Genomic DNA, 24692 nt, shown 5'->3' on the forward strand with positions numbered 1-24692 from the left:
CACATTGTATACAGAATTCTATGTTAGGTCGTATATATGTTGTAAGATTGTCTTAAATTGCATAGCTCTTAGTGTTACCCCAGAAATGCGACGGGAAAGACACAATATATAAGTAATAACAACGTAAACGTTTCCACCTTTTCAATACTAAAATATATTCACAAAATTATAAATTACACGGTACTAGTTTCGACCCATCTAGGGGTCATCATTAGCCGTATTGGAGCAAAGATCACTTTTGGCAAAATCCTAAGAAAATGTTATTTTAAAGAATAACAAGTGAAATGAGATATTATGGTAATAGTTAATAATGCAAGGAATATACATACTAAGAGGTTTTTAACAAAGAATAAAGTATAAATGGGGTGTTGTAAAAATTATAATCATGGAAATCAGCAAGTTCTTGTATTGAAATGAAATATGGCTTAGGAAGAGGGCTTAAGGTGGGCCTGAAGGGTGCGGGAGAAAGTGTAATTGTCTTGGAAAAGTACCTTTGATTAAATTTAGGATTGAGTTTAGGTTGGCTGCATTATTGTTTCTGGGGAAAGTGATAAATAGATCGAAGAGTATGTTGGGTTTCTCTGAGATTTCATTGAGATTGTGACTGGCATTAAAGTATTGGTCTAGGTGTATGTAGTAATTTTCCATTATGTTGAGTAAAGGGCCCTTGTTTGCTAATACGAGGATGTCCATGTCTTGTTCAATATTGGTGAAATTATGGTTATAATCTTGCATATGTTAAGGGAAAGACACCATACGTCTTTTCTCATGTGAAGACTGGGTTAGGGAGTTTTCCTTCTAATGGTAGGCCTTATTGCTTACCATCAGTCACAACCAAGTTGGAGAGTTTTCATTATAATGGTAGATGCTCTTCATTTGCCTTTTTAAATCCTCAGTCTGTCTTACCAAGCGAAATCAACATAGCTCATTAAAATGACGTCAGTGGGAATGTTGCGATTAAAAGCACTGCTATCATATGAAATACTCAAATGAAAAACCCACACATTTTCTCTTTTAACGAATCTAACAATCCAAAGTTCGAGCTGGAATGACCAAGCCTCAGGCAGTCATGATCACTCCTCAATCAAGGAAGTTATTTCTATTCCTACTCCAACAGGGGTAGGCAGGCTGTCGGCTAAACGGGTAGTTTTTGTGCCATTATTCCGTTAAAGTGTGCACATTGCTCATTCCAATCAGCGCGTCAGAGAGGGGATCGAATAGATGGAATACTATGATGAACCAGTGTAGTAAGTACCAGCAGTATCAGAAAATGTTTCAACCAGAGGAATGACATGCTAAAGAAGAAAATTATTTAACTCCCCAGCTACTTCCCGCCAATATTCAGGCAGACTGTTATACTCTGTATGCAGCAGTAATACAATGGAGATGAGTGGCAGCAGAAGTGACAACATCAGAACAAACAATGGTCAATGTAATGTTATTGTTGATCAATTTTATGAGCTTTCGATATTGTAGGCCTACACGTTTAGTTTTCTTCAGCCTCTGAAATGCCACCCTTACCATAGTCGGTATGATAAAACTGAATAAAACATAAATGATCGGAAACTGTATTATCTATAACTTGTCATGTAGTACTTTTTGATAGGACCAATAACATAGATCAGGGCCTCTCAGGGTGCATGCGCGTGGTGCATGCACTGTGCACGGTGCAAACGACGACTTGGCTTGGTTGACCAGAGTGCAGACCCCCCCACTCCTCGATTTGGAGCAATAGCGCTTACTATCTCTTTCCTCACGCCTGTCTCGCTCGCTCCGCCTGTCTCCCTCTGCCCCACTTGCGCCGTAGCGCTCGAAATCAGGGCTGAGTTTAGCCGAGTATAGCCGAGTAGCCCAGAGACGAAGCGTTGATCCGAGTCATGCCGAGCAACACCGATGCACAGTGCACGGAGCTCTTGCGCCTCGCTCTGCACACGTGAGTTTTTGGGCGTTTGAGAGGCCCTGACATAGATACTTAAAAATTAAATTTAAGGCACCTTCCCCTAAACTACCATTTCATACAGGTTGAATGGAATTATTTATAGCTTAGACTGTAGTTTCTTATTCCTTGACTCTAGATACTGATTTTCATTAAATACCATTTAGCCATTTTCTTGTGGCTTGGTGTTGATATGGACTTGGCAACAGAAATGCAAATTCATGAATATCTGTGTTATCATAGCCGGTACGGTAAAAATGTATAAGACATAAATAATCAGGATTTAATTCTATATAACTTTAGTTATGTAATATTCATGTAGTTTTTAGAACGTAAATATTTGAGAATTAAATTTTAGGCTTTCTCCTAAACTACCATTTCACTCAGCGTGAATAAAATGACTTATAGCCTAGATTGTAGTCGCTCATTCCCTGACTTTATATACTGATTTTCATTTAATTCCCTTCAGCCGTTTTCTTGTGATTCACGTACGTACAGACAGAAATTACAGAAAATTTAATAGTGCATTTCCTTGATACTGTGGACACGACTGATACAGAAATACCATTCTTTTTAAATTCTGAACAATGTACAAACAACTCTTATTTTATACATATCGATAAAATATATATGGAGAGATCTAAAACACCCCTCAGTGACAAACGGGGGACAATTAACAAACTGAAAACTGTAGTTGAGGAAACTGCTCCCATTAAACGGAGAAAGAAACGTGTCTGGTGGAATGAGGAATGTGACAGTGCTATTCAAGAAAGGCATGAAGCATGCCCATTTCACCAACAGAAAGCCAAAAAATCCTGCGAAGAACTCAATGCCAGAAGAAAAACAGCCAAAGATATTAGAAGAATTAAAGAAACATTGAATACCATAGAAGAAGCATTTAGTGAACATAAAACAAGACTAATTAATACAAAACATTCCAACTATCAAAGTACACTCCACCTGCACTTACGATGAAAAATAAAAATGGGGGAAAGGCACACATTAATAGGATTATGGCAGACCATTTTAAAGAATTACTTAACTGTGAAGATCCAAAAGAACTCTATTATGATCCTTCCCCAAGAAAGGTTATACCGCCAACTTATGTTGAAGTGATCAAAGCGATAAATTCCTTCAAGAACTACAAAGCTGCAGGAGAGAATCTTGGTAGCAGAAGTATGGAAGAATGCAAATAAACAAACCCTTCAAAATTTACATAAACATATCAGACATCTGGAATACTGAAGAAATGCCTGAGGAATGGACTAGAGCAATAATCCAGCCACTGCACAAAAAAGGTAATAGATTGGATTCCAGTAATTATTGGGGTATATCTCTGCTTGATGTTATAAGATTTTATCTAAAATTACATATACAAGAATTCAGGAAAAACTTGACCAGGAACTGAGAGAATATCAGGGAGGATTTCAACCAGGACGATGATGTCCCAATCAAATCATCAGTTTGAAGTGGATCATGAAACACAATAGAGTTCGGAACAAGAGATTAATCGTCATTTTTGTTGATTTCAAAAAAGCTTATGACAGTATTCATCGTGAGTCGCTATGAAAGTCCTTAAAGAAACGGGTTTACACCAAAAACTCGTCAATCTTATTGGAATCATTCTTAAGAATACTAAGTCCAAAGCAAACTTTAGAGGTGAATTACCTGAGCCATTTGAAATCCACACTGGACTTCTGACAGGGAGATGGACTCTCGCCATTATTGTTTAACTGTGCCCTGGAGAAAGTCATGCGAGAATGGGTAAAGAAACGTTAAACTGAAGCGCCTAGCATTACTAGCTATTAGTGTGGAAGAAACTAAATTTCAAATTGAAGAACTCTATAAAATTGCTGGAAAAATCGGAGAGCAAATCTTGTTTGAAAAGACTAAAATAAGCTGACCTTCAGAATTGAAACACCAGCCATTCACCTCGACAATGGCAAACAAATTAAGATTGTGAATAAATTCAAACATCTTGGGGAAATTACAACCTGGAACACAAGAGAAAACATCAATAGACAGAAGAACTTCGAAACTGAAAATAGCACAGCGAATCACCTGGCCAACTAAAAAAAAATCTCTCCATGAATGCTACATTCCGACACTGCAATACTGTTGTAAAACCCGAAGCAACTTATGCTAGTGAAACACTATTAAAGTTGAACAGTAAATTAACAACCGATAAATTGCAGAAAGTAGATAGAAGAATCATCAGGTCAATTGTCAATAAGAGACACCAAGCTGATGGCCAATGGAGATTACTTAATGAAGTGGTCTATCATGAAAGCGAATCAATAATAGACACCATGCGGAAAAGGAGAATCGCCTTTTTTTTTTTTCATATATTCAGAGTGCCAGAAACCCGACTAATGAAGCGGTTGTTTAGTTACTTGTGGAAAAATAAAACAAAGAACACTTGGTACAGAGATCATGAATGATTTAGAAGAATTAAATTTATCAACACTCCAAATTGAAGGTAGAGAAGAGAAGAGAATTCTAAGGAAGAAACACCTACGATTCAAACCCATAACATTTTGAACGAAGGAAGTACACCATTACTGACAACCAAAGGGTAGCCAGGTCCGACAGGAAGAAGTTGAAAAGCTGACTATTTAATACTATTAGACTTTAATGTGTTAAAGTGCTCCGATGGGGGCGTAAACTATGTAAAAAAATTAAGTGCAACGAAAGTCTCCCGGGATAGAATAGAACAGACAAAGTGCGGAGAAAACCAGAGGATGATGATGTAGGAGGGGGACATAACCAGGTATGACACTCAACACAAGCCTGGAATGAACCATCTGGTGACGAGGAACGTACAAAACCAAATACCAAAAGTAAAAGAATAGGGAACAGAACTACCTACATAAATCCTTAATGGCTGGCAACCACGTATTACTCGATAGTCAGCGTCCCTATTAATTGTTAGGATTTTGACGTATTTCCACAGCTTCCCGTATAAACCTAGACCTGTAGTGTTAGCAATTGTCAGTATGGGCCATTTTACACAAAATACAAACACATGTGCACTTCTGATGAGAAGTACTATCAGAGGTGTATTTAGGTCTAGGCAGCTTCTTTTAAGTTATGTTTTTTGTAACTTAGATTTTAAACACTTTATCCACAAGTCTTGAAAAGAGAACACTTAACTCGCAAGGAAATGGACATGAATAACGTGGCAACAATCGGTTCACATTTAATGAAATGTCTGGCAACTGAAAAAGGACTGGTTATGTAACGTCGCACCATCGCAATGCAATCATTAGCACATTTTAATGTCTGCCTTCTCATGTTATAACATTATAGAACTCATTAAAATGTGCCATAAAACTGAAAGAGCATTTCAAAGACGACACTGAAGAATTTTTGAGTGAGGTGGCTCGTTTTAAAGCATATAAGAGCAATGAAATAAAAACTTCAAGTACACTGTATGCTGTGTTAGAGATTACATTACACAAGTGTTCCTCATGATCATCCATGCCACAAGATCAAGTCTTCTCAAGGAATTCTGTATTGTACTCTTCACTTTATTGTAGAAGATATTTCAAAGTACTGTGCTACTAAGCCACTCAAGATGTCAAACGGGCCGTTTACATTGTCCTCGCGTGCCGTTTCTGAGGTTTTTTAATGCTTTCATTTGGTTCCTTATAAGAATGGTTGTAAGATTCCCTGGGAGCACGATCAAGCGCTGTGTGTCTACCCTCCTCGAGGCTGCGAGTTGCAGTAATTATTTCTAAACCAACTGCAGGCGTTGAACGTTGCAGCAGGATTGGGTGACGTGGGAAAAAGAATGTCTTGACCGATGTGCAATGCCAGGGAATGTTTTCAAGGTAATGTTTCTTATTTTCATTTTGAGGTTCTCTTGACTCCACAGACGTTTGTACTAGATAGAAGAAATGAGAACAGAAGCACACTTACCTACTTTTCCCTTTTGATCAGTTTCACCAAATTTAGTGAAGTTTCTGTAATAACTGACAAATTACTCAAGGAAAACTCTGGATATTTTCAAGTAAACTAACAAAGGAATTGTATGAAGTTCTTTCTAACACATTCCAAATTTTCCTTTTTATATTTGTGAAGGTCCTTTATAACAAGAAACAGATTGGGGTACTGAGTTTTTTGGAGCCCTCAGTAGCTGCCCACAGTGGTGGATACGGGATAGATTTGCAACATTACTGTAGTTCACAGCACTGACCAAACTTCCTGGACACATTCCGTGCGCGCAATAATTGGCGCATTCACTGCGACGGTGGGTTGATGCAATGCTATCGGAGTTTGATCCGATAATATGCTGCGAGTACTGCTCTAACATGTGAGGAACGTGTCCTGGCACAAAGCCAGGTTTGATAGGATTTTCGAAGAAGGAGCCGCCTTTGCTAATTCAGGAAACCAAGACTTTATAAATGTAACATGTCTTCTGTGATGCCACATGACGGTTCAGTAGAAGCAATTTTTTTAAAAAAAAGTAGTTTACGTCCCCATTGGAGCACTTGAATCAGTCATATACAATAATCCTGGACAGGTGGCGCTCATTGGTGCAATGTGAGAGGTGGCATGGGGTACTTTCTGACCGCTATGATTGAACTAGCTTTAATAACAAAATTACTTTTTTATTCATGTATTAGGTTTATTAACTCAATATATTTTATCGAAATATAAGAGCATATAAGAGTAAAAATTTGTCATGCTTAGAAATAATTTATATTAAACACATTATCTTGCATAATTCAGCTGACAGACTTTGATTCTCCTCAATTTCCAGCTTCGTACAGTTTACAATGAGTTGTAACATATTATCATTCATGAAAAAAAATGCTCGAAGCTTCTTCAAGCAATGATGCACTTCTTACTACGAGTTTCACTCACAGCAAATGAGTGATAATGTTGTGGGTTCGAGTACATAAGATTTTAGCAGGACGAACTTTTGTCCAATTTGTAAAATCATCCTTTTCTGTTGTGGTCCAAAACCGTTGAGAAAGAGGTAAATCATCATCACAGTCCTCACTTTCACTAAAACGTCTCCCTCGTCCACAGACTGCAAAAGACATATCCCCCTTGCCTCATACTCTTGATAAATCATTTCAGCGATTAGGGACTGACTGGATGAATTCCAAACATTGTTAACAATCAACACTCCCGACGAACGGGTCACTTTATTGCACCGCTAGACAATAATCCCTCTTCCTAATAATGAACACCCTTCATTACAATGCCACTGAACTCAGACAAAAGGCGAGCCAAGGTCTCCAAGTTTACAAATAAGCGCAATCGAACAAAATAAATTTACACCAGGTCACAAAATACCCCGCGCCACCATTCGAGTCAGCTTTTCAGCTTCTTCATCCTGTCGGACCTGGCTACCCTCTGGTTGTCACTAGTGGTGTACTTCCTTCGTTCAAATGTTATGAGTTTGAATCATAAGTGTTTATTCCATAGAATCCCCTTCTCTTCTCTGCCTTCAATTTGGAGCATTGATAAATTTAATTCTTCTAAATCATTCATGATTTCTGTGAACCAAGAGTTCTTTGTTTTATTTTTCCAGAAGTAACTAAATAACTGCTTCACTAGTCTAGTTTCTGGCAGGTGGCGGTGATGATTATTGTTTTAAGAGGAAGTACAACTAGGCAGTCTGAATTTTAAAAAAAAAGGCAATTCTCCTTTTCCACACTGTATCTATTACTGATGTGCTTTCATAATAGACCACTTCATTAGGTAATAATCTCCATTGGGCAATCAACTTGGTGTTTACTTTGTGCAATTTATCGGTTGTTGATTTACTGTTCAAGCATCACTGTAGGAAATGTATTTAAAAAAATAAAGGAACAAGGACCTAAGTACACTGTAACTAATAAATTTCATAATGATTGTGTACTGACTAATACAGACCTCTTGACTACTATGTATATTTTACTTTGACAAGCTTACGACGACTCTGAGACTACACATTCACTGCTTTGTAGTTTCTTAACTCTTGAAGTTGTGTATGAACAAGTTTGTCACAGTGACATATACACAATATTGAACAGTTAATATCTATGTACACTGTACAGAAGTTTGAAAAGGCTCCGAGGCAAATTTACAGAGTCGTCAACCACGGCATTCAGGGTGTGCATCCGAACTTGGAGCTCCCAGACACCCACTTAAAAAGGACTCGAAAACATTAAGACCACTCCAACATGTTTCAGGTTTAAAAAAAAACTTCATGTCAATTGAAAAGAAATTTCCTGCAGAAGGACCAAACTGAAAGGATTGTAAAGGTTCTAACAAAATTAGACTTTCATTCTAAAACATGATATATAATAAATAAACAAGGAACATAAATGCAAGTAACAAGACTACAACGAAATATTGCACAGAATAGGCAAGGCACACATTCTCATGGCCATAATTGCTTGTAAAAAGTATGGATAACACTGCGATGAGATGAGCAAGGACGTGCATGAAGGATGCTTTTTATGTAATGGAAAGGAAGAAACATGGGACAAATCAAGTTATGTACATAAAGACAGGTTAGTGTGGGCACAGCAGACGTGGACATTATGGGTATTCTTTCAAGAAACGACAGCCAATGTATTCCCAAAGCCTCCCAGTTCATTATGTTTTTCATGCAAGCCAATTACCAGCATCACTCGCACATAATTAGTTGCCATTCGTAGCGTATAATGGAAATGTCAGTGACAATGTGAAGTACGATCACCTATCCATTCCTTGACAGCCAGAAATGAAACAATGAATTGTGCCAAAGAGGGGAAGACTATTCAAGGAAGATTCCGGGGTGGCCACCTATGATGATGCACGTGTTCATGAGAACAGGCGGTTCACTGTCTCTTTATTTTCCACGAGTTTCAAGGCAAGTTCTCTACAAAACTGAAAACTGTATTCTCAAAGGCTTCTGAAGAAACTTTCCAGGGAACACGAACTTAAGACATGAGTCTGCTGCACCATTTAACATACAATACCAGAATAATACAATGGTACGTGGCCTTGCTGAAGATGGCACACAAAGGCAATCCTCAAGGCAGGGGACTTAACCAATGAAGGTTAAAATCTTGGACCAAAGCCCATGTAGCTATGAGGAAGGTACAGAATGGCGATGCATGTCACAACAGACAAAAATGAAATTCAAACACTCTTACTCTGCAATATTATGACTAGCGTGTTTTGCTAGTGCAAATAACGATAAACACAGCCATACAATAAAGTGCAGCTTGCTGCCTGCCAGTTTTACGTTGAAGTTCTGCTGCTCTAAAGCAAACTCTCAAACACCAGGTTCCTCAACACAAAATATTCCAAGACTGAGCAACAGCAAAGCAAAAATGGTAGATCAGGAATGTCTTTTTTTGCAGGCAGCACACTTTTCTGATGAGGGTCAATCAAAACTAATTGCACATTGCATCAAATAACAATGGAAAGCAGGCTGAATGGATGTAGTTTGTAAAAAATCCCAAACTATGAGGGGTATACTATACTAATTTCACTTCTATTTTTTTCTTAACATATTAAGGCAGGTACACAACAGCTGATAGATTCACCTTCTCAATATGATCTCCCTATAACTGTACGCACTTACGCCAGCATTTTCTGGAACCATCTGCGTAACCATGTCTGGACAGCTGTTTCGTGTTCCTTAAAGTCTGCAAAATGGTCACCATGCAGGGATTTGTTCTTGGCAGTTGCTAGGCGCCAAGTCTGGAGAGTATACACTGATCAATGACAGTGGTGATCTCTGCACACGTCCACAAGCCTTTGCTTTTACTCTGCAGATGAAGAGTTTTGGAATCCATCTGGCAGGGTATGGTGGCCACCTCCATTTCTCTGCCCGGGCAATGTAGCCTGGCATTGACATTGCCACTGTCCCTCCAGAACTGGTCCCTGTTTTCTGTGACTGTGCATGTTCTTCGCACACTAACATTAACTGCCTATGAATTTCTGCAGTGGCCATGCCCTCTTTCCAAAGGAACAAAGTCGTCCAGCGCTGTCCTTGACATCTGCCCGTACAATAAGAGTGGTGGTTGAAATGGGCCGTAATGTGCATAGTTGTGCCAGTGTTGGAGTTGCTCGTGACTATCTTCACAAATCAAATGGAGAACTGTGTAAATCAATATAGAACACCCCTCGTATTTAAACGTATGCTGACTCAGGCAACACTTGGGAGCATAGAGCTTACTTTCGTGACCTGTATGGGCTCTTCGACCGGGACAGGGTATGATCACTATCGCGCTGACCCCTAGAACTTGTACCACGGGGTATTTACAAAATATTATGCACTATTATCAAGCTTGGAAACTACTTTGAAAATTATGAAGCTCTGAATGGAAAACAGAAATGGTGGCACAGAGAGAGGTGGATAGTGGTGAAGGACAGGCAAGGAAGCATCTGTGTGCGACTATGGTCATTGCTTGGAATACACTAACGATGATGTAGTAATAATAATTCCAATAACGGCTCTGTAGTTTCTGGAGATACCTGGGTGCCGGAAAAGTTCTCCCGCACCTTCAAATACCATCGGAGTACTGAGCTGGTCACTAGCTCTTGGGGATATGAGTCTTGAGGTGTTTGGAATGTGCGCTCTTGTCGGCGAACATCTTGCCACAGACCGTACAGCCGTAGGGTCGCTCTCCGGTGTGCGACCGCATGTGCACCGACAGTTGACTTCTCTGGGTGTACATTTTACTGCACAGGTTGCACTTGTAAGGTCGCTCGCGGGTGTGTATCCTGATGTGGTCGGCCAAGTGACCTGAGCGAACGAACGACTTACCGCATTCGCTGCACGTGTAGGGTCGTTCGCCCGTGTGCGTACGGGAGTGGATCGAGAGGGCGCCCGAACCCGAAAACATCTTTCCGCACACGTCGCACTTGTAGGGACGTTCCCCCGTGTGCATCCTCACGTGGACGGCTAACGCGCCTGACCCCGAGAACTGTTTCAGGCAGTATTCGCACTTGTAAGGACGCTCGCCCGTGTGCGTCCTCATGTGAACCTGGGGACAGAATAAAATACATTTAGCACACAGAATTACTAACATACAAATTAATGTCTAAATCATGTATAAATTGTAGTCTCTGTTGAAGCATACAAGAAAAACAGAAAATATTCCTCGACCATAGGTTTGACGGTTTGCATGGTGTGTTCAGAATTTTCACCCACTTCCAAAATTTGTTCCGATCGTCTTCAGCGCCAACAAATTCATATTATCAGGTTCAACCATCTGGGTTCCTCTGTTCAACACAGCTAATGTGTGGTTCAGGTCCTATGTTGGAACTGGTCTGACCTAAGTTTAAGGTTAGACTTCTTGTAAATTTGTGCAAATGGTGAATGTGCTTTACTCTTACCTTGACAGGATGTGTGACTGCCCTGTGTTAGATACAGAAACCTCCCACAAACAAATCTTTCTCTATGCATTCCTCCACAAGAGGGGGAAAGCATAAAGTGTGTCTGTGATGAAGTAAAATCCATGCTCACAGCCTTTGGAATATAACAGCACACAGGCACATGTATGTACAGTTTTCAACAAAACAATGGGACATGTGCACAATGTGTCTTATGTTTTGAACAAGGGTTCGTGATAGTCGCACTAATTTCGGACTTTTAAAGTACAAAAACGTTCATGTTGCCAGAACTTGGTCAATTCAATATGAGAAAAAGGAAGTTTGCCTGTGGAGTTGAGGAAGCACTTTACAAAAATCGGGTTAGTAGAGATCTGTCCTAAACTCTTATCAACTCAACATGGAAGTATTCTCAGCCAAAGGTGAGAGAGGTGCGATATATACCGTATGTATTTCTCCAAGACTTTTTTCCTCAGAATCTCGCATGAAAAATCAAGGGTCGTCTTGCATTCGCGACCTAACAGCAAGAACACCACTGGTAGCTACCACGCTGCTTCCCTTCAAGCCGTGCACGTGCATAAAACTCGACCTACTATGTCCGCTTAATTATTAGGCCTACAGGCTACATCACTATCTGTGGCAACCGCTTGCACAGTGCCTCTACGAAACGTCACTGGTTCTCAGGAAATGGTGAAGAGAGACTAAACGACATTCTACTTGGCGGAAGACAGGCTTGCAGCGCAGGCGACAGGGTAAGCGACAATCCCCTGAATAGATTTTTTAAAAATGTCCCCGTATTAGCCTCTACAAAAACGTTTCTTAAATAAGCAGAATGGCATCAAACCATGCAAGCCTTTGAATTCTCAGAAAGTCCAGAGCTACTCAGTGGCAGAGTTATAACGCGTCTATTGTACCCGACGCATAGCAAATTAACAGTTTTACAGACAGCAGGAATATTTTTGTGATGGATCGTTGTATTGTAAAAACAGGTGGAACAGGTATTGCCAGCAAATTGTCAACAGGTTCTCGTTCATATTATGATGGCAATTTTAAGTTAATACTTGTTAAACATGCAGAAATGAAGAATAATTGTGCATCCACAAGAAAATAGAGTATAACTTAAGGCAATGTTCCACATTAGCGTGAAGAAAAATGTGAAATATACAAAAAAAAAATGCATCCAGTGGCCCGCAACAAGGACGCTTTAAAGAAGTCGAAGATGAAATTGTGAGGTATGTGCATGAAAAACATAAGGGCAGAATGGCCATACCACGGCGCAATCAATTTGTTGACCTTCAACGTCCGCGTCTTTATTATACATTGCTAGCTGCTGAAGTCGACGGAACCCAGCAAGCGAGACGTGCGTGTAGCGGCAGCCGGTTGTGCCCTACGCTGAGTAAAGTAACAGTTTTATAGACATCAGGAATATTTTCCTGATGGATAGTCATATTATAGAGATGCGTGGAATGGAACAGGCACTACAGGCAAATATTCAATGCGATATCTTTGATGTTATGATGCCAATTTTAAGTTAATGATTGTTAAACTTGTGGAAATAAAGAATAATTATGCAGCCACAAGAAAATACAGCATGACTAAAGCCAATGTTTAGTACTGGCGTGAAGAAAATGATAGTCTAAAAATTCATACTCTACAAGAAAGGCATTAATGTGATTTCACAAAGCACTTTTTAAGCTTGATTTATTTTTTTATGAAGGAAAAAGTGGGGGTCGTCTTGGATTTGGATAAATACGGTACATCAGAGTCCTGCAAACTCCTTCTCCCCTCGACATATGAAGGACAAACTGCAGGGGAAGAGTTTCAAGTTGTAATTCACTTGATGATACAGGTACTTACCAGGTGGCTCAAGTACTAATATTATCGACTCTGTGAGGTTTCTTACACGTGGAACCACTCAAGTGATTTCAGCCATTAGACTGTCACAGTTTATCTCCCCGTGGGTGGGGGCGGTAGAATAACACCCACGGTATCTCATGCCTGTCATAAGAGGCGACTAAAAGGGGCCCCAGGGGCTCTGAAATTTGGAGCGTGGGTTAGCGACCATGGGCCCCTTAGCTGAGTCCTGGCATTGCTTCTTTGTGCCAGGCTCCTCCCTTTCATCTATCCTATCCAACCTTCCTTGGTCAACTCTAGTTCTTTTCCAACTCTGACGTTATTACGTATGGAGGCCTAGGGAGTCTTTAATTTTCACGCCCTTCGTGGCCCTTGTCTTCCTTTGGCCGATACCTTCATTCTTCGAAGTGTCGGATCCCTTCCATTTTTTCCCTCTGATTAGTGTTATTTAGAGGATGGCTGTCCAGTTGTACTTCCTCTTAAAACAATAATCACCACCACCATCACAGTTTATCTGACGAGGAAGCAGTGAACAGTGGAGCCCACCAAGTAAACTTGCAATTAACAGTGTTTAAAAGTAGAAAAGATCATAATACGAAGATAAAGTTGAAGTTCAAGATGACAAATGGGAGCAAATATTCAATTATATACAAAAGAATTGGTGACGGGAATTTACCAAAGGAGATGTTTGATAGATTTCCATCTTCTTTGAAATTATTTAAGAAAAAAGAGTAGCTAATCTGCCACCTGGGCACTTCCATCTTAACTGTAGCTGTTTTCCAGGAAAAAAAGGCCATTATTGCCGTTTTTATTGGAAAAAGCACATGTCAAAATGCAGAAAGGTTTCCGATAAAAAAGTTAATGGTAGCATATGCCGAGGACTTGAATTAAATTTCCTACAAAAACGAACAGTGGGTAGACCTAGAGGAAAATGGACTGATCTGGTGAAGAAAGATGTTGAGGAGAGAGGACAAGATTACGAGAGAACAGTGGTTCATAGACAGGGAAAGCTGGAGGAGGCTCATACACCACACCCGGGCAACAGGAGATGGTCAATGATGTTGATGATGATGTATTAGTGGCCTGCACGTCTGTGAGGAAATCTAATGCAGCAGATGGCGGGTGCACACACGCACACAGAGCCCTTGACCCATAGTAATTGGCAGGTGGGTGTGTAAAGTGCGTTGGTCAAGAAATAGCGTGAACTGAGTTAATAGTGGAATCGAAGAGAGGAGAGTGAGCTGCTTGCATGTGTACATTGCGTTATGTCAGTTTGGTAGTGACTAAGCTAATTTTATTTGTGCTGTTCGTGAAGCTGCCCAACGATAAAGAAATTACTTCTTACACTAAGCACCACTCATTATTATCTCTGAGTGAGTGTATGTGTTGGGTATTCAGCCTGAAGGCTGTTTGATCCTCTACAGCTCCACCAAGAGCTGTCATAGATAGCCTAGGTGTCACTGAAGAGGCATACTCTGGAAATGAAAAGTGAGGTAGTTTCCTGTTGCTTTCCTCACTGAGCCAGAAGTTGCTATTACACATCAGTCTGCCAATGCATGCACCAACCGACCCTATGAGCAATATTTTCCCACCATTCATAACAGGGACTGGCTGCATAAGGAACGGTATTACTAGAATCACTCATACCTTGGTCACTTTCATACTGTCAAAGCCACCAACGATGAGACTGAGACGGGTCAATGAAAGTAACCGATACCAGAAGACGCAGTGCACTGTAAACACTACATCCCGCCAATCATCATTTCCCAGCTGTTCTGCTAGTCGCAGGCCTTGTTGTGGCACCTATTTCTTTGTCCACGTTATGTGACCATTATGTCTTCCATTAAAGCAAGCCAAGGATCAATCTACTGAATGCAATGTAAGTAAAAGTGCTTCAGTTGTCATTCTTACTACTTAAGTCAGTGAGTGAGCAAGTTCTGATGAATCAATTCTGTCTTTGAAGTAAAGAGAAGGAACACAAAATCAGAATGTGCTAACTTCATTAATTTAAAACTTAAAACAGTGGAAAAATATAATTGGGGAATTGATGTTGTAATTCTTACAATAAGCTGTAAAACCGATTGTAGTTGTTCTCTTTAACTTATAGATTCAAGTTCTGCACCTTCTGTTCCTGAAGAACTTCAGTACATTTTGAACTTTGATAATTCCTAGGAGGACCCAGACTTACTTCTCATGTGATTCATTTTATGATATTATTGATGGTACATCCAAAAAATAAAAAAAATAAAAAAAAATTTAAAAAAAATAAAAAATAAAAAAATAAATAAATAAATAAATAAATGAGAATGCCACACAAGGAAGGTACGGGCAGTTATTTTTTAAATCCTTCAGAGAGAGAACCTAGTACTGATTGTGAGAGAAAAGTAAGTGACATTGCATTAACTGAAAAATTCCACACACTTCAAGTGTCAGCGAACATCATGCTAGGAAACCATCCAAGGAGGTGGCAAATAGAGTGCAGAAGAGCTCTCCATTTTACCGGCAAGTATGAACACACTTCTGGGATCCCAAAGTACCAACAAAATCAAAGCTGGTGATGTTCGATCAGTACATCATACCAATCTTAACCTATGGTATTGAAACCTGCACCCTCACTAGGAAAGACTCATCAAGGTTGCAGGCATCCGAGATGAAGTTCCTTAAGTCCACAATTCAAAAAAACCAAACTGAACAAGTTAAGGAATAATGTGGTTAGGAAGGAAGCTGGGATTGTTACTTCATTGTTAGATCGGATCAGCATGTCGAGACTGAGGTGCTTTGGGTATATAATGAGGATGGAGCCCACAAGGACAGCGTATGTTAACTTGAAGAGACATGTGACACGGAAACGGATGGTGGGAACCCACTGGATGGACATCGTAAAGATGGACATTGCAGATCAGGGAAGGACACTGGAGGATGTCATTAACAACAGAACGTATCTCAATAAGACAGAATGGAAGAGGCTCGCCAACAGTACCCGGGAAACTGGAACTGTAAAATGATGATGATGATGATGATCAAGTGTCAGTGCATGAACATTCTCATGATTTTGAAGAAACTAGATCTCTCCACAAGACAAGTGGAAAAGTATCAGTGGGAAAACCAAAAACAGTTACGTCTCAGGGATGTGTATGACAGCTTTGCAAAATTCTGAAACTCTACAGATCATCAATCATAAATTTCTAGTTCCTGACCATACCCATATGGAAAGTGATTGTGATCAGAGTATGATAGAAAAAGCAAAGGAGAAGTTCAATGGAAACAATGATCCCCCTAACGACTCGGCCCAACTGATTAGGCAGTCATTAAGAATAAGCCTTTTGTCGTAAAGGAAATGAAGAATTTTGGATTTCTCAGCGCATTAGCGAGGTCCTCTGCAACACAGTAAAAAGAAAAACGACGGAGGTCGTTGCAACTGGAGGGAAGTGAAATGGTTACATTTTCATAAATGTGACATGGGAACCATTTATTACAAAACAAAACCCGATGCCAGTGTATTTGAAGAGGTCTCGTTTTTGAGGAGGGGTACGCATGCCACCCTTAATCCACCTGCAGGTTACAACATCTTTAACAAAAAAGAAGAAGGGTTTTATGGATCTCCTCCAATTTATCTCGCCAGTTTTTCAGAACTTCTACAAGGAGATTCTCTCGGCAAGCACAGAATTGATACTTGCACCCCGACACCCTCAATGATGAAGACAATGAACACAGAAAGTTCATGTTTCCGTCAACGAAATGGGACATTCTGTGAGGTGAAATGTACTTAATCAAACACTTATGAACAAATTACGAGTACGTTATGTAAATAATATATTATGTGATATTGTTCATTAATAATAAAGCTAATTCCTATTCATATTACTGTGCAACATTGCATTATATTACCAAATGTGGGTGTGCTAAGTGTGTTATGTCATAATTTATTCAACAACTAGTGTTGTGAATTTACATGGAATTTACTATGACGAGTTACCCCATTGTTGAGAATAGTATTAGGTTCCTGAAGGTATAATTCAAATTATTTATTCCACAACTCGATTTTGGGTTTTGAATTGAATTTTAAAAATTGATTTTCTCAAAACTAGTAAATTGTGACATAACACATTTTACACACCCACCCATCAATTAACTAATGAAAGTTACAACAGGCATTGTTCCACTTGAAAAACATAACTTTCTAAAATAAATACAGATTCTAATAATTATTAAAATATGTGTATGGTTACAAATCAATCCTACCTGTAAGCTATCTCTCTGAGAAAAGGCCTTGCTGCATATGGGGCAGGGGAATGGCCGCTCTCCGGTGTGCGTCATGAGATGTCCCGAGAGGTTGCTACTCTGGCTGAACTGCTTATTACAGATGGTACATTGGTACGGCTTCTCGCCTGTGTGCGTTCGCATGTGCTTCGCTAGGTCTCCCGACTCAGCGAAGGTCTTGTGGCACACGGAGCACTCGTGCGGCTTCAGCCCGGCGTGCTTGCGGACGTGTTTGGACAGGTTGCTACTCTGGCTGAAGGACTTTCCACAGACATTGCAGCGGTACGGCTTCTCGCCCGTGTGCGTGCGCAGGTGTCCCGATAGCGTGCTGCTCTGGGCGAATCGCTTGTGGCAGATGTTGCACTCGTAGGGCCGCTGGTCCGTGTGGATCATGACGTGCTGCGAAAGGTGGCTGCTGCGACTGAACAGCTTTCCGCAGTGATCGCACTTGAAGGGGCGATCCCCGGTATGTCCCTTGACGTGTCGCGACAAGCCCGTCTTGCTGGCCAGGACTTTACCGCACAGATTGCACCTGAAACGCGCCTCTGGCCTCGACCTACAGTGACAAATTAAAACCATGTAAGCAACAACAATTAACAACACCACTACACAGCTAACAAGCAGGCTGTACTCTCACTTGTTATGAGGAAGTGCCTAACACCACAATATCACGCAGACTTAGAAATATACGCCTCAGTGGAGGATATCTACGAAAACCCTTCGAGGAGCAGAGTCCCAGGAACTGATCTCAGTGTTATGAGCCGCTCTATAAGTTTTTGTAGTTCACGACCGGAAAAGTGAACCCATTCCCTTCTGGGTGAACTGAGCACACCTTTACCACCTCGGCTAGGCATATGTCCGTTTCTTTCTTTTAATGTTAATACCGCTACTGTCTCCTTCAATGACACTAGCACAGATAGTCGTGGGACAGTGATAGAGCATAGGTCTCTGGATTCCAAGATCACGCGATGTAGATCTCTGGTGACTCATTTGGTGTTTACCTGAGAAAACTAAAACCCAGCCACACATCGCCCAAGAGGGATCTCTGCTGTTTGGAAAAGCAAAAACGGAACATTTGAAATTGAGGTTCAGGCAGCCTAGATGGCACTACAAGTGCCACCAGTGGAAGATGTTAGACTCTGCTTTGTTTACTTTCACTGGTTTTCTTTTACTATTTGTTTTACGTCGCACCGACGCAGGTATGGCGACGATGGGACAGGGGAAGGAAGTGGCCGTGCTGCCAACTCGCCCAGTAATCTGAAGCAATTTGCATATCTTCTACTCGTTTCTGCTAAAGCCATGCCAACAACTGCTTCTCCAGTACGTTCACTTTTTGAAAAACCCCTCGACAATTTGGAATTGCTGGCAAATGGATTATTTTGTTCATATTTTCCTGGATATTCTGCTCATGCCATAAGTCAAAGACAGCTTATCATTGGCTCACTGCTCGGGCACTAACAGAGACTGTATGCTGCAGTATTCTTTATCAGTCTCAGATTGTCACCAGTCTAGGCTCGAACACGTGAGCAACCGAAACAAGCTAACTCAAGAAACCACTGCCAATTACGAACGAGTGTGGCAAATTAAACAAATATTATATCACCCGTTCATAACCACTGACATCATACCACATATATGCAGCAAGTCCTGACATGACAATCAGGCTCCAGAAGAAAGTTAAGCTGTGGGTCATGCAGAAACTCTCAAAGCTAGTAACGCAGTATGTAAGCCTGGGAGAATTCCATGTGGCCGGTTACTGTACAATCAACTAGGCTAGTTAGTCACATTGCGATGATTATTGCACCATCAGCCTAATGTCCCATGTATCATCAACACTCGTATCAATGCTAAATGCAAATCCCAAATTGGTTGTACTCCGTTTGGTTTTAGAAATGGACTGGGAACTCACAAGGCTCTTTTCTCTCTCAATGTTTTGACTCGGAGATGCCTGGATAATGAATGTCGACATGCACACGTGCTTCATAGACTACTGAAAAACTGACACAGATGTTGATTTCCATAGGGAATCTGAAATTGGTACTGAAAAGCTTTCAAAACTTGCTGAAATCTTACAAACTAATGGTGTTGAGCTGGTGATCTACGCATCATCACTCAGCTCTACTGGAATGAAGCAGCACAGGTCAAAATAGAGGGAGAGACAACTGAGAACACAGGTATATCTAGAGGCATGCAATAGGGCTGTGTCCTGTCCCCTGTCTTTTTTAACGTCTACTCCAACGCTGTATTCAGAGAAGCTGTCGAGGATGTTAACCTAGGAATGAAATGGCTTTTAGTGCCGGGAGTGTTCGAGGACAAGTTCAGCTCGCCAGATGCAGGTCTTTTGATTTGACTCCCGTAGGGGACCTGCGCGTCGTGATGAAGATGAAATGATGATGAAGACGACACACACACCCAGCCCCCGTGCCAGAGAAATTAACCGATTAAGGTTAAAATTCCCGACCCTGCCGGGAATAGAACCCAGGAACCCTGTGACCAAAGGCCAGCACGCTAACCATTTAGCCATGGAGCCGGACATTAACCTAGGAATCATGATACATGGCAATGTCATTAATAACATCTGCTTTACTGAAGATACAGTAACTTCGCTGATCTTCAAATTATTATTAATGACATTATAAGAATCAGTGCAGCATTTGGTCTCTTCATGAATACGGACAAGACCAAACTGATTGTATTTTTTAAAAATTCCAAAGCAGCAAGTGTTCAGCAAGTGTTATCTTTAAATTTTTTGGTCACTACAATCCCAAGAAAGAAATCTTATCCAGGATTGGGCAAACCAAAAATTTGTTCAACAGTATGAGGGCCAAATTTGGATGTTGGGATATTATGTTTTCCCCGTCCTTCTGTAAGGTTTGGAGAGGCGGAAATGCTTTGAATCTCCTGGGTAGAAAGGTCCTCCTCCTAACAACCGTTAAAGAGTGAAAGTTCAGGTGAATGATACAAACTTCTCCAACTCATCATCGAGGGGAAAAGTGAAGGACAATGATCTGTGGAGAGATGGAGAAACTTCTGGGTTAAAGATTTGCTCTGCTGGTATAGATGAACTTCTACTGAAATTTTTCAATCCACTGTTTTGGGAAGCATAATCAGTTGGATTGCCAACCTTCATAGGCAGACGGTGCCCTAAGAAAAAGAATTTACTATGTAGGCAAAAAGAAGCACTAATTTCTACCAGACACAAAGAACAATTATGTTACACCAAGAATCAAGAGACGGACATTTTAGCAGTAGCTAAGGATCCCTCAGAAACAAACCACAAAATTTTGTTTGATAACGAAGATTTTACCAGCTGTGCCACAGAATCTTGAAAGAAAAGATCCGAGAGGGTATCGAAATAAAGAAATATGCAACCAACATGATTTCAGAGGAAGGCTACATAATCAGCAATTCTTGGGTGCCTATTACTCACAAATCACCAGCATGCAGGTCGAACCACGAAAACACAAGCTACTGAACAACACTGAAATTGCACGAGAGATGCATTGAAGATGACTCAAAGATGTTCTAGGGCTTTGTAGTCTATTTTAGCTGCCAGTTATCCATAGGCGTAAACAGTCATATTTGCTGTAGTGGAAATCGTACTGCAAATTGAGCCATATACAGAAATACAGTACCAGTCAAAAGTTTAGGACCACATTGAAAAATCATGAAGTTCCATCTGGAACCTACAATTTTGCTACTAGACCTCTGTATTTTTATTTCCTGAGCTCCTGCATCTAATATGATATACATCACCTGATTTCAGTGATTTACGCCAAGTATTGTATAAGTTATACAATTTTAAATGTTATAAGGTCACATCAGAAAGTCAACATTTTTTGAAATATTATGTACTGTATCTTCTAATTGGTTTTAAGTATTACCACCAAGATTCTTGTAGAGACTTAGCAATAGTTAGAGGTCATTTTAGTATAAATATGAAAATACCGAAAAAATGCGGCACCCATTTTTGTGGGTTTATTTTTTTTTTCAAACCAGTGCTAAAATAGTCAATTTTTCCTTGTTCTTGTCGTAGGTCTCAGTGTGAACTATCGACATCAGAAACGTATTCTTGGATGCCAACCACAGAGTGCAAATGAAACTATCAGGGCAGATAAGTTTGACGCCGATAGCTCACACTGAGACCTTGGGCCATACATGAAAAAGGCAAACAAAAATCAACAATTTTGGCCCTGGTTCAAAAAAATAAAACACGAAAAAAAAGAAGAAGAAGAAAAAAGAAAAAACGGTGCCGCATATTTTCGGAATTTTTATATTTATACTAAGATGGCCCCCACCTATTCCTAAGTCTACAGAAAAATCTTGTTCGTGATACTTGCAACCAATTAGAGTATTCAGTACATTATATTACCAAAATTTTTGATTTTTTGTTGTGATCTTCCAAGAGTTAAGAATTCATTACTTCTACAGTACTTGAACTAACTCAATGAAATCAGGCAACATACATCCTATTAGATGTGAGATATCAGAAAGAAAATTACAGAGGTCTAGTGGCACAATTTTAGGTTCTAGATGAAATTTCGTGATTTCTTTATGTGGTCCTAAACATTTGACCGGTACTGTATACAAACACATTTTCCACAGCCCCTGACAAGCACGTTTCTGCATCCCAGCTTCATCGGGATGGCAGGCTTTAAAAAAATCATCAATGTGGCAAGTGTCGGATATGAAAAAAGCTGGATGAATATAAGGAAATGGGGAAAGACTTGGAGGGTTTTTTTTCTCCTTTGTGTTTGTCCTGAATTCCTGATCTTTTACTGCCTGTATTGGTTTTGTCTGTTTATCCGGCTTTCTTCTTGTCCAACGCTTCGTGGATCAAGACTGAAGATCTGTCAAGATGATGCCCACCCCCCTGATGAAGCTGCCTGTCCTCGTCCTGTCTCATTGTCTCCTTCTTCTCCTTCACTGACCTGCTTCCCAGAGCTGAGGAACCCCTCTTATTTTTGAGGGTCTGCCACATATGCCTTACTTTTAAAGTCATATTAATAAAGATTTAACTACTCATTTATAACAAACTACAGTTAAAAAGTACAAGCTCGGAACTCCATTGAAATATCACAAGAGAAATCATGTCTTTCCTTTTAAACAATTCCTTCAACACCTGCTTCAATAGTTCCTTTCTTTAACCTTAAATCAGGATCAAAAGAGAAGCGATTGGTTCATGAAGATTTGTGAACCAAACCAGTTATATGAGGCACTGAGAATAGTAGAGGTGTATGCGCCAAAGAATGCTTTTTTTCAATTTTTTTTGGCATGGAGTGTTCTCCTTCATGGCTGTTAAGTGTGAATGATAGATACGTCTTGGTTATGCAGCTCTATCTCGAGAACTGTGAAGGCGTATGAGCCAGTCTACTGGCTGGTTGCTTTCCTGCGATAGATACTCTCTCCTCTTAAGAGACGGTGTTGTTTGCTTTCAACCCTCACAAATTCATTAAGCATTTTAATGCATATTTGTTGTCTATCTTGTATGGTGATATCTGTTTGAAAGTTCAACTTCAAAAGCTAGTTATAAACTAATATCATGCAGTTCTTGCAGTAATATTTATTTGGAAATTAGTAGCGGCTGCCAACAACGACAATTTATTTGAGGTATTTAGTGCTGTGTATTTTAATTTGTGCTTTTAACCATTATTATTCAAGGAATGAAACTTGTAGTGTAAACTTTTCGTTATTATTTACTTTTATTAAGCATAAATAGCCCTTCTCCTTCTTGTCACATAACTTGTCCTAGAAAAACGAGTGGAAAATAAACATGGCCAAGGTGAGAAACAGGTGAAGAACATTTAAGTTCAAAAACTAAAAATATTGTAAGTCCAAAGGAAGTAGGTCTCCTTGTCAATGTGGTTGTTTTGACAAAGTGGGTCGAGATGAAATTGATGAAGTATTTTGATAATTTTTGGAAATAAGGGATTACAATTTACATAATGACAAGTATCAATGTGTAACTGTAGTTGTACAGTTTGTGTGGTAGCTTGTTTTGAAATGAAAAAGACTGCGTACTCTTCGTGACAAAGTTAGAGGAACTGTAAAACAGTATTTTATAATTACAATTTAGAGTTCATTTCTGAACAGTGTATATGTAAAGTTTCTCTCTCTGATACTTAGCAAAACCTTAAACATGTTTTTCTCGAAACTAGCTTTTTGTGCATATGCCTCTACTATTCTAATGGGCTTATATTTCAAAGTTATTTTTACCTACCATCTTCTACCCAGAATTGATGAAGTGTACATTATTTGAAATATGAGCTCAATGAACCATGACAAACGTGTTTGAAAAGTCCATCTTGGTTCTATTTGTTTCATGTCGCACCATCTCAGAAGGGTCTCTTGGCAAAGATGGGAAAGGAAAGGGCGAGGACTGGGAAGGAAGCAGCCATGGCCTTAATTAAGGAACAAGCCAAGCGTTTGCCTGATGCAAAAACGGGAAACCAGGGAAAAACCTTTTCAGGACTCCAGAATGCAAGTACTACACGCCTGAAAGCTGCATACACAACCCAACCAAACGGGAGTGTTAGAAACATTGGCAACCTGAACATAAAATGACAACATGGTCCAACATACATCAAACTGTGTGATAGTCAACTCACGGACTGGAGTCTTGAGGTGAGCGGGAGCCAGCGTGTTCTGTGTCCTGGAACAGACAGCAACAGCACAGCCGTATGTAAACAAACAGTTTCAGTGAAGTATACGGAGGCCTGTTCAGACAACAACCGAACTTTGAAAATACTGCAGAAATGCTGCCTAAGCAGGTTTTGGGCAGCCTTCTACAGCACTTTGACATTGTTACTGACTGATAAGTTCTTTCAACATTCGGTAAGAGGGTTGAGGGGAGCAAGGTATGAAATGGTCATGATGGTATAAATGCTTCATTTCTGTAAACACCGGATCTAATGCTACATCATATATCAGAAGTAATTTGATTTTTTAACATTTTTAGGTACAACCAAAAATGATGCCTTCCAACTGAGGTTCTTCATTTTTAACACGAGTGAAATTAAATAACTTTCTTCTCTGCTTTATCCCAGTCAGGCGATGTCAATTTTTTTGGAGAGACCTTACCATCTTCCTCGGTCCCAGACCATTCTTCGTCAAGTCCCTCCGCACCCATCATCCCTTCTCATAGCACTGCAGCCTCTCTTGGGAGCTTTGTTGGAAATTCAATTCAACACTTCCTTAGATTTTCTCATTTTGCGGTGATTCCGTTCGTCCACATCCATTTTTTTCCGTGCAACTTCCTGATTCCCTACGTTCTCGCTCTGTACAACATTGCAGACTTTACCACAGATTTATAAAC

General features: G+C 40.1%; 1 protein-coding gene across 4 annotated transcripts in view; it reads right to left on the minus strand.

The window, feature by feature from the left end:
- LOC136884369 (zinc finger protein ZFP2) overlaps positions 1 to 24692 on the minus strand; it is a 134389-nt gene that overhangs the window by 62423 nt on the left and 47274 nt on the right. For 3 of the 4 annotated variants that reach the window (XM_068229925.1, XM_068229926.1, XM_068229924.1), the window contains 3 exons: positions 23986 to 24029; positions 17360 to 17933; positions 6635 to 10917 (listed from right to left, as the gene is read on the minus strand). In XM_068229925.1, the coding sequence (XP_068086026.1) occupies positions 10465 to 10917; positions 17360 to 17933; positions 23986 to 24029 (1071 nt within the window). In that variant the 3' untranslated portion in view covers positions 6635 to 10464. Of the gene's footprint in view, positions 1 to 6634; positions 10918 to 17359; positions 17934 to 23985; positions 24030 to 24692 lie in introns of those variants that run through there. The other variant, XM_068229927.1, reaches the window with a different exon arrangement.

Source organism: Anabrus simplex, chromosome 12, assembly GCF_040414725.1.
Source record: "Anabrus simplex isolate iqAnaSimp1 chromosome 12, ASM4041472v1, whole genome shotgun sequence".
NCBI classification, from domain to species: Eukaryota; Metazoa; Arthropoda; class Insecta; order Orthoptera; family Tettigoniidae; genus Anabrus; species Anabrus simplex.